Source organism: Protomyctophum bolini, assembly GCF_963924005.1.
Source record: "Protomyctophum bolini genome assembly, chromosome: 16".
NCBI lineage: Eukaryota > Metazoa > Chordata > Actinopteri > Myctophiformes > Myctophidae > Protomyctophum > Protomyctophum bolini.
This window is the reverse complement of record NC_137877.1, coordinates 35766511-35777547: the sequence shown is the minus strand read 5'-3', so window position 1 is coordinate 35777547 and position 11037 is coordinate 35766511. Positions and strand designations below refer to the sequence as shown.

The 11037-nt window shown below is 45.5% G+C and overlaps 1 protein-coding gene and 1 pseudogene across 2 annotated transcripts; one reads left to right on the top strand and one right to left on the bottom strand.

Annotated features, from left to right (window-relative positions):
• Positions 1–484: 484 nt before the first annotated feature.
• Positions 485–5836, top strand: LOC308330937 (uncharacterized protein; the record flags this gene model as incomplete). Its single annotated transcript, XM_080786004.1, has 2 exons — positions 485–2350; positions 3851–5836. 2 exons carry the CDS (start codon positions 485–487, stop codon positions 5834–5836), a joined length of 3852 nt encoding a protein of 1283 aa, XP_080642130.1.
• Positions 5837–7995: 2159 nt separating this feature from the next.
• LOC308330936 (diacylglycerol kinase delta-like) lies at positions 7996–9613 on the bottom strand (annotated as a pseudogene). Its single transcript has one exon. The product of its transcript is annotated as a diacylglycerol kinase delta-like (transcript).
• Positions 9614–11037: the final 1424 nt, after the last annotated feature.

Genomic DNA, 11037 nt, shown 5'->3' with positions numbered 1-11037 from the left:
ATTTAATGTTTGTGTTGGGACAAACACTCAACACTGGCCATTCATTATGGCATTCAATGTTTGTGTTTACAACTTTACACACACCCTCAAAGCTGGGCATAGGAGGGGCTAGTGCCCCTCACATATGCCAACTCCAAACAGCCCCAAAGACACGATGCCAGCACTCCATTGATTCTGAAAACAGATTGATTCCCTTTTCTCAGACCAGGTCAGTGCATATGTTCATGAAAATGGCTAAGTCCAAACATCCCCTTGATCACATGCCTATAGAGATTTGCGTAATGTTTGGACAACATCTGTAGGAGTACGCTTTTGATCCCTGCTGCCACAGCAACTATGACGTTGTCAAAATACTGTCCAATCAGCACATAGCTGCTACAAAACCAACTTTGGTGTGTTAGGGAATATAAATACAGTTGTTGGCACTAATGGATTTAATTTAGATTTTTTGATAACCTAACCTCTAACCCCACACATGTGTGCGATGGTGGCCTCACTTAATGAGGACAACAAGAGTGTTACAGATGAGTGGATTGAGAATGTAGGCACTAAAGGTAAAGAGATTGACTTTGAGACTATATTTGCTCAAAACCCAGATGTGTCTCCAGATGAGGGCATTGTCCCCATCCCAGAGATACCATCTCCTTCAGTTGCTGCCGCTGGGAAGATCAATGAAATTGCAAATAATATGCAAAGAACCATCGTAGAGCCAGCTAGATATAACAGAGTGGTGACCCACCCCAGGAAATCCCCACAGCCGGAAGTAGCCCACCACCACTTCAACCAACTGCATACACAGCCAACACAGGGTCAGACACGACAGCTCCAGAACATGTGGAGGAAGTCCAATTGTGTGACAGAGGGGGAGAAACTTAGAGAAAGATCTCGACTACAGCATCAGATCATGTACATGATCAGGGATTTCCGTGCCCGTCTTCACTACAGACCCCTGACCACAGAAGACCTGATTAAAAAACACAGAATATGTGTTTGTGTGAGGAAGCGTCCGCTGAACAAGAAGGAACTGATCATGAAGGACCTGGAAGTGATCACCATTCCCAGTAATAATGTGTTGATGGTCCACAAGCCCAAACAGAAGGTGGACCTTACCCGTTACATGGAACACCAGACCTTCCACTTTGACTACACATTTGACGACTTCACAACCAATGAGATGGTGTATAGATGCACAGCCAGGCCTCTGGTGGAGACAGTCTTTGAGGGAGGCATGGCTACCTGCTTCGCCTACGGACAAACAGGAAGTGGAAAAACACATACTATGAGTGGAAGTCTTTCTGGACAGAACGAGAATTCTTCAAAAGGAATCTATGGGCTAACTGCTGAGGATGTGTTTCTCATGTTGAAGAAACCCAAGTACAAGAAGTTAGAACTACAAGTGCATGTGACCTTCTTTGAAATCTACAATGGGAAGGTGTTAGACCTACTGAATGGAAAACTTGAGGTAAAAGTGTCAGATCAAGGCAAACAGGTTCATGTGGTAGGACTACAAGAGAAAGACGTCACATGTATGGAGGATGTTCTTAAACTCATAAAAATAGGTAACAGGTGTAGAACAGTAGGTAAGATGTTGGCCAACACACACTCTTCAAGGAGCCACTGTGTGTTCCAGATAATTTTAAGGAGGAAGGGGGAGATGCTTGGAAAGTTCTCACTCATTGACCTGGCTGGGAACGAAAGAGGAGCTGATGCGTGCATTGCTGACCGCCAGACTCGCCTGGAGGGAGCTGAGATTAATAAGAGTCTGCTAGCACTAAAGAAGTGCATCAGGGCTATGGGATGCAAAAACGCTCACATTCCCTTCAGAGACACAAAGCTCACCCAGGTACTTAGAGACTCTTTCACTGCGGAGAACTCTCATATGTGCATGATTGCAACCATATCTCCTGGTATGATGTCATGTGAAAATACCCTCAACACACTACACTATGCTAACAGGGTGAAGAAGCTGACAGTTCACCCAAACCATGCAATGGAAGGGGGTCAAACCAACATCCATGCAGTTGACCAACTAGAGTTTCGGGACAAAGACTGGCTAAGCAGCTCACCACAGGGAGACTACCTCAAACTGCTCTGTGAGCAGAAGGAGGAAGCGTGTCCTCAGCTGGATACCTTCCATGAAACGGTGTCTCCAAAGGTGGAGAGGGAGGAACAGGTTTTAGAAGACCACCAACCCCCACAGTCTCAACTAGTAGCCCCACCTCCTGCCCAACAGCCTGCACAGCCAACACAGGTTCAGACACAACAACTCCAGAAAGCAAGAAGGAAGTCCAACTGTGTGAAGAAGGGGGAGAAGCTCCAGGAAAAGCTGGAAAGGTGTCAACTACAGCAGGTAGCACAGGAGCTAGACACTACCATTCCTATTTGTGATATAGAGTACATGGTCAGGGATTTCCAAACCAGTCTAGACTACAGACCTCTGACCTCAGAAGCCTCAATTAAAAAAAACAGAATATGTGTTTGTGTGAGGAAGCGTCCGCTGAACAAGAAGGAACTGACCATGAAGGACCTGGATGTGATCACCATTCCCAGTAAAGACGTGGTGATGGTCCACAAACCAAAACAAAAGGTGGACCTGACCCACTATGTGGAGAACAAGATTTTCCACTTTGATTATACCTTCGATGACTCGACAACCAATGAGATGGTGTACAGGTTCACAGCCAGGCCTCTGGTGGAGACCATATTTGAGAGGGGCATGGCTACCTGCTTCGCCTATGGACAGACAGGAAGTGGAAAAACACATACTATGAGTGGAGATTTCTCTGGAGAAAACCAGGATTGTTCCAAAGGAATCTACACACTAACTGCCCAGGATGTGTTTCTCACATTGAAGAAACCCAAGTATAGTAATTTAGAACTACAAGTGTACACAACCTCCTTTGAAATCTACAATGGGAAGGTGTTTGACCTGCTGAATAATAAAGCTAAGCTGAGGGTGATGGAGGATGGTCAACAGCAGGTCCAGGTTGTAGGACTACAGGAGAAAGAAGTCACATGTACGGAGGATGTTCTCAAACTCATTGAAGTGGGAAACAGATGCAGAGCATTGGGTCAGACTTCAGCAAACACACACTCTTCTAGGAGCCATGCTGTTTTCCAGATCCTTCTTCGGAGGAAGGGGACGATGCACGGGAAGTTCTCGCTCATTGACCTGGCTGGGAACGAGAGAGGAGCTGACATGTCCAGCACTGACCACCAGACTCGTCTGGAGGGAGCAGAGATTAACAAAAGTCTTCTAGCACTAAAGAAGTGCATCAAGGCTCTGGGACGGAACAAGCCTCACACTCCTTTCAGAGACACCAAGCTCACCCAGATCCTCAGAGACTCCTTCACTGGGGTGAACTCCCATATGTGCATGATTGCAACCATATCTCCTGGTATGACGTCATGTGAAAATACTCTCAACACACTACACTATGCCAACAAGGTGAAGAAGCTGACAGTTTACCCAAACCAGGTAATGGAAGGGGATCGACCCAACATCCAGGCAGTCAATCAGCTAGAGTTTCAGGACAACGACTGGCTGAGCAGCTCACCACAGAAAGACTGCCTCAAACTGTTCTGTGAGCAGCCAAATGAGGAAGAAGTGTCTCCTCAACTGGATACCTTCCATGACGCAGTGTCCCATACAGTGGAGATGCAGGAACAGGTTCTAGAAAACCACAGACCCCAAGAGTCTGAACGATTTCCCCTCGCCCCGCAGCCTACACAATCAACACAAGCTCAGACACAACTGAGACACACAAAGAATTTGAGGAGAATGTCCAACTATGTGAAGGAGGGTGGGGCGAAACTCGAGGGAAAAAGGGAAATGCGTCAACTAGAGCAGCAGAGCCAGAAGAGAGCACTAAAGATAGACACCACCATTCCTAACTATGATATCATGATCAGGGATTTCCGAGCCAGCCTAGACTACAGACCTCTGACCACAGAAGACCCGATTAAAAAAAAGAGAATATGTGTTTATGTGAGGAAGCGTCCCCTCAATAAGAAGGAACTGACCATGAACCACCTGGATGTGATCACAATTCCCAGTAAAGATGTGGTGTTGGTCCACAAACCCAAACAGAAGTTGGACCTGACTCGCTACCTGGATAACCAGACCTTCCGCTTTGACTACGCCTTTGACGATTTCAAAACCAATGAGATGGTGTACAGGTTCACAGCCAGGCCTCTGGTGGAGACCATCTTTGAGAGGGGCACGGCTACCTGCTTTGCTTATGGTCAGACAGGAAGTGGTAAAACTTATACAATGAGTGGAGATTCTTCTGTAGAAAACCAGGATTGTTCCAAAGGAATCTACATGCTAACTGCTCAGGATGTGTTTCTCACATTGAAGAAACCCAAGTATAGTAATTTAGAACTACAAGTGTACACAACCTTCTTTGAAATCTACAATGGGAAGGTGTTTGACCTGCTGAATAATAAAGCTAAGCTGAGGGTGATGGAGGATGGTCAACAGCAGGTCCAGGTTGTAGGACTAAAGGAGAAAGAAGTCACATGTACGGAGGATGTTCTCAAACTCATTGAAGTGGGAAACAGATGCAGAGCATTGGGTCAGACTTCAGCAAACACACATTCTTCTAGGAGCCATGCTGTTTTCCAGATCCTTCTACGGAGCAAGGGGACGATGCACGGGAAGTTCTCGCTCATTGACCTGGCTGGGAACGAGAGAGGAGCTGAAGCATCTAGTGGTGACCGCCAGACTCGTCTGGAGGGAGCCGAGATTAACAAGAGTCTGCTGGCACTAAAGGAGTGCATCAGGGCTCTGGGACATAACAAGGCTCACACACCTTTCAGGGGCAGCAAGCTTACTCAGGTCCTCAGAGATTCCTTCATTGGGGAGAACTCACATACGTGCATGATTGCAACCATATCTCCTGGTATGGCATCATGTGAAAATACCCTCAACACCCTACACTACGCTAACAGGGTGAAGGAGCTGACAGTTAACCCCAACCAGGTAATAGAAAGGGGTCGACCAAACATTCAAGCAGTCAACCAGCTAGAGCTTCTGGACAAGGATTGGCTGAGCAGCTCCACACAGAAAGATAACCTCAAACTGCACTGTGATCATAATGAGGAGGAAGTTTCTGCTCAGCTGTTTACTTTTCATAAGGCGGTGTCTCAAATGGTGGAGATGGAAGAACAGGTTCTAGAAGACCACCAAGCTGAGTTCAAGGAGTCAATTCACTGGCAGGAGGATGAGAAGGTGTTGGAGATGACAGAGGAGGTCGATTATGAAGTGGACCTGTATGCTGCTGAGCTGGAACAGATCCAACAGAAGGTAGAAATCACCAATGACCTTCAAGATAAAGCGAAGTTGCTCGGTTCGTTACTCCAGGAAGAGGAACAATCAAGTAAGCATATCATCCCAGAGATGCCCATCAGACATCAGCTTGAGTCCCACGCTCAGCAGTCATTGTGCAAAGCAGCCATGGATGATATGCGACTAACAATAGAGGCTGAAAATAGCACCCTGAAAGAGGAGAACATCAAACTCACTAAAGAAATGACTTGGGCTAATGAAAGGGAAGCTTTGGATGAGTGCCTTAACAAGTGCAAAAAGAAGAGTGTCTGGAAAAGGTTATGCTTCTGGAGGAGATCAAGAGAGGCAGCTGCCTGCGTTGAAGCAGGGCTGGCAAATCATAGCTTGGAACATGACAGGCAGAAAGAGTGCCTTAACAATAATAACAATAAATTCAAAAAGAAGAGCATCTGGAAAAAACTGTTCTCCTGGAAGAGACCTACAGAGGCAACTAAGGCAGCACTTGCAGCCATACCGCTGAAAGCAGACAACCTGCTCGAGCCCTAGCCAGAGACCCACACGGCAGTGGGCCATGGGCAGGATAGTCCACATCTGTGATGGAGTAGACAATCTGTGTGATCTGCATGAATATGACAAAGACACAGGTGAGGTTTTTTTTGCCGGACATTTTCTTTCTGGTTTTCTGATTAGTTTTTAGGTGTACAAAAGTGTGGTCCCTGCTGCTATTAACCTTCACCATGTGCATTGGTCCGTAGAGGCGTAGACAGAGTCAAGATAATTATAATTAACTTTACATTTAAATAAAACTGCGTCCAATAAAGTGTTGCTCAGCATGTCTGTGTCACTGTGCTTTATCTGTTCTCCTGACATTGTATCTGTGATTATTGTGTACTGTTAATTGATTAATTGTAATAAGCAAGGGCCACGTGTGTGCCGAAACGTGTTAGCCAATACAAAATGATCAACTGTGCCTTTATCTTGCATTCTCTTATTTTGGGTTGCCGCCACTTAGTGTGGTAACTTTTTGAGTGGTGCAACCACTCCATTAAGTAGCTATGTGTGTCCATCCCTGGCTGGCTGTGTCCGTCCCTGGCTGGGTCTGTCCGAGCAAGAAAATTGCGTAATAACCAGGTGTCACTGTTGTGACACCTGGTTATTACACACATATTAACTGGATTTGGGGTAGTACAGTACAGTGACAGTACAGTACAGTAGAGGGACCCCCTGGGGGACCCCCACACGGTAACTCTGTCATTTCTCAACCGTTTCGGACACAGGCCAGAACCCTGACCGCGGTCCTGTGGATCTGGAATTCTCGGGGACCCCCACACGGAGTTGCACCACTCACTTCACGCGGGTGTGATTTTTCTAACTATAGTTCCTGTGCTTGAAGCGTCCAGAGGAAGCACTTAGCACACCTGCCCATATCTTCCAGGAATTGCAGCCTTGTGGGACTGTATATTAAAGGTCGGGTCTATAATGCATCATAAGCACATTCATAATGCATTATAATGCGTTTGCAGCGCTTATAAGGCATTATAGCTTGGTGCTGGTAATAATGTATAATTATCATGCTCAGTGGAACAGCACATTATAACTATCATAACTTATATATAATAATATAATAATAATATGCTGCATATGACTTTGAGACCTTTGATAATGGATATTATTAGCAATTGTACTATAATAAAATGCACAGGGAAGACATATTTCAATATTCTAACCACACCTGGGGGTTTATTAGAGTAATGTTAACTCCATAGACACATAGAAAACAGAAAAAGTCAAAACAAATCATGGCATGCCATCTGTAAGTGACAAAACATTGCAATGGTTATTAGAAATTATACCATAAGTCTAAGAAAAAATGAAAATGAAAAAACATAACAATGATAATCCAAGCGATGTAAATATTTATTTTCCTGGCTCTTAAAATATACAATTAGCATGTCAAGTAAAAATCACACTCGTGTGACTATGAAGTGAGGGGCCCACTGTGGCTGGCAGCCACATGAGCTTTTTGAAAAGTATATGGCAGTCACTTTCATTCATTGCAGATTCACTGCCACTACAGTCTATGCCATAGACTTGGCTTAGTCTGCCAGTAAAGAGAGCTGGTTCAACGGTGAAAAGTTGTAGTTGTGTTGTTGTTGTCCCTGATTTGCCGGAATGAGATGATATGATAGTATGATGATGTGCGATGATAAGAGTGCCCCTCACTTCACACAGGTGTGATTTATATTTTACATGGTGAGAATGTATTTCTGGGTCCTGGGCCACAAACGTCACAGTATGAAAAGGTATGGGAACTCCTGTTGTAACTGTAAGGTACAGTAGATACAGTCTCTTATCTGTCTCATGTGGTGATGATAAGGATTGGAAACAAATCGTGTCAGTCAGGAGGCTCACTCTGAGAGAGGTCTTGGGTTATTCAACTCACCAGCTGGTGCTGTTTCTTGGCAGAACTACCATATCTAATATATCCAGTCTCACTCACCTGTTTGCCTTATTTAATCTGAAATCAAACATTATTTGTCCCCCAGTCACTGTATTACTATTAATGCCACTTAGGCACTTGCTCCTAATTGCTATGTGGGTTAAATCCAGAGATAACATATCGTATTTCGTATGTGAAGGTACAGAGACAAATACCCCCCAAAAAACAAACACACATGCACACACACAGCCACACACACCTGACCTCAAGCCTGGGAAGGGAGGGATGTTAGTGGGTGGGAGTATTCACATCTCTGTGTCTTCCCACAACTTAAGAATGCTCTCAAACACTCACACTCTAGTGAGAGTCCGAGTTTGGTTCTTGTGGATGATTTTAATGAATCCTGGAGGTTGAAGCCATCCCTCCCCATCTACCTGCACCGGAACACTTTCATCTCCAAGGATGGTGATCTTTACCATACAACACTGTGCGATGCGGTGATGCTGTAGATTGATAACTCTAGACATAGCCATCTGCATGATGCCAAACACAGCAACCACCTCCAACACCTTATCATCAAACGACTGGGCAGCGAAAAAATCATTCTTCTTGGTTCCTCCCCAGAAGTTGGTCCCTCCTGCATAGCTGGGAATGTTCAAAACAACGATACCCTGTAGACTGGGCAACGAAATGGGACGACCATCACACTCTAGTAGGACCCTCTGTTCCAGGTTCCTGTAGGTTCTTTGTAGCAGTTCACTGATACCCATAGTCCCATACCACATTCTGTTCTTAGTACGACTTCTGTATTTGTCCGGATGTTCATCTCTCTTGTTGTTGAAGTCCAGGGAGATTTTAGCATCCAGGCCTATGCCAAAGTAATTATTCATCACAAACTTCTCTGTATAACGTTCCATGTTTTCAGTACTGGAATCCTCTGTAACCATAGAGGGATTAGAGGGGGACTGTTGCTGTGGAAACGTGGTGTCATGTACCATAATACTCCACCTGTCTAACATCTTGATGCTAGCTCTTTCAAGTTTCTCCAGTATCTGAGGTACTTGTTTGTCATCATCGCAGGCTGAACCCCATCCCAGAACCCTTGCCAAGTCATTCCCCGTTCCCAATGGTAACACACCCAGCTGGCACTGTTTGTGCAATGTTAGTGTGTCTATCTCAGACAGCACCCAACTGACACTTCCATCACCACCACACACCAAAATACTAAACTTATCAAACTTCTGATACAGACGCAGACCTAGGTGTGGTCCTCCTTTCCCCAGATCAAACACTTGAGCAGGGTTCAGCAGCTGTTTGAAACGTCTGAGGAACTTTACTCCCTGGTTGCCTCCACTCTTAGAGTTGACAAAAACTAGGAGAGGACTGGTACAGGATGGAAGACAGGATGCCTCCCAGAAACCATCAGAGTCAATAGTGTTGAGTGCAGTCGGTGGGATAATGGAGACTTTACACCGCCCCAGAGGACACTTGGAAGACAGCTTCTCCTTACAAAGAGTGTGTACCGTAGCTTTACACCAGATACATCTCCAGTCTTGCAATCGGAGGACACTGCCACATGTTTTATCACAGATGGTGCATTTAGCATGGATGGGCAGGTTCCCCTCTAACCACTGATGAGGCATGGAGATCCCCTCCTCATCCTCGATGTGTTTGTATATGGATGCCAGGGTGGTCCATTTACAGTTGTTGGTCGCATGGACAGCACAGCGCTTATGAGCCTTGAACTTGCACACTTCACAGGATAGTCCATGTGAGGTTATTCCAGATATAGCTTCTCTACAGACATTACAGTATGTTAGTTTAGTGTGACAACGAGCATACCAGTTATGCATCCCATTGAGGTCCATACTGTACTGGGTAGACTCAAAATACCATGCCGTGTCAGGGTTAATACAGGGAGGCAGCGTGTTTACCCTAAACCAGCCTTACACAGTCAATTTGTTGAACCAGAAGGTAGAGCAGCTTTCATTAAATTACATTGCCATCCATAAATACAATTAAAATAAATTTCTAGAGCCCGCTAAAGGTATACATCAATTTCCAATATATTAATTATTCCACGTACACATTCAGCTGACAAAGCAGCAGGTTGACGTTTTTCTGTTCAGTATTCCCTCCTATAGCTGTGGAAAGAGTAACCTCTGTTGGTGTCCGTTTGTGTGTCCATGTGTCCACGCTTGCAGTGATCTAAAACGGTTATGTCAGTGCAGTTGCATGCACAGCAATTTCTCAAATGAACAGCAGGGAAATTACATGTCGAAAGGTTTAAATAGGTAGTGAACAATTGACATCACACTGACATCACTGTGGGAATTCATAATCCACCACACCAAATTGGAGTCAATATGACGTCGTGTTGATGACGTTATCACCCAGCAGTGTGCACATTGTCCATACTAGAGGCGCTCACTCTTATGTTGCACTGCATGCAGATCTGACCTAACACCATACCAAAAATAAAAAAGCCAAAAGCCGAATTAATCTTGGTGAGTGATGAGTTCATCCCCAAATTCAGGCCTGACAAATCGACTGAATTTATATGATAGCCTATATCTCAGAAGTCGGTGGGACGAACCCGTATTTAGGCATGGCCAAATATGAAGTCTGACCGACTCGACACCGGGAACTGCACTCCCTGTGGGGGTGTGGAAGTGGAACGTGTGTGTCGAATTTGAAGTAGGTGGGGCGAACGGTTCTCGAGTTACGTGGATTACAGACGTACAGACATACGTACACACACAGAGATGCGCCACGTCTCTGTGTGTGTCTGCGTGTGTGTACGGTTGTAGTGCACATATCGGGCACTGCACTCCCTGCGGGCAGACCCACGGTTCTCCAGAATCACCACAAAAGGCTCTGGTCAGGCTCTGCCAGTGGGCCTAATCAGCCTAAATCCCCTCACCTGTGCAACTTCCAGCCTCTGCCTCAGCCAATTGATTGCCATGTCAACCCCACAGCTGCCAATTGATTACTTAACCAGTCCACTTTTTTGTCAGTTTGCAGTTTGCACTCTCCACATACAGGCAGACAGACAGATACAGAGATCTCCATGTGGAGACAGACAGTTAAAATGGGTGCTATGACAACAGGTACTGCATTCTACAGATATCTCCATATACAGTAGGCCGGTGGCCGACGGGCACACTACAAGTCTAGTAGAAGATAATGCTCTCAATGCTCATCCACACGACGTTGTCAGTTGTTGTCAGCCTGGGAGAGAGAGGAGGAGCAAACCATGCCCAGAAGACCATTTGTAGGATTTGTAGTCCATTGCGCCTCTGGCTCC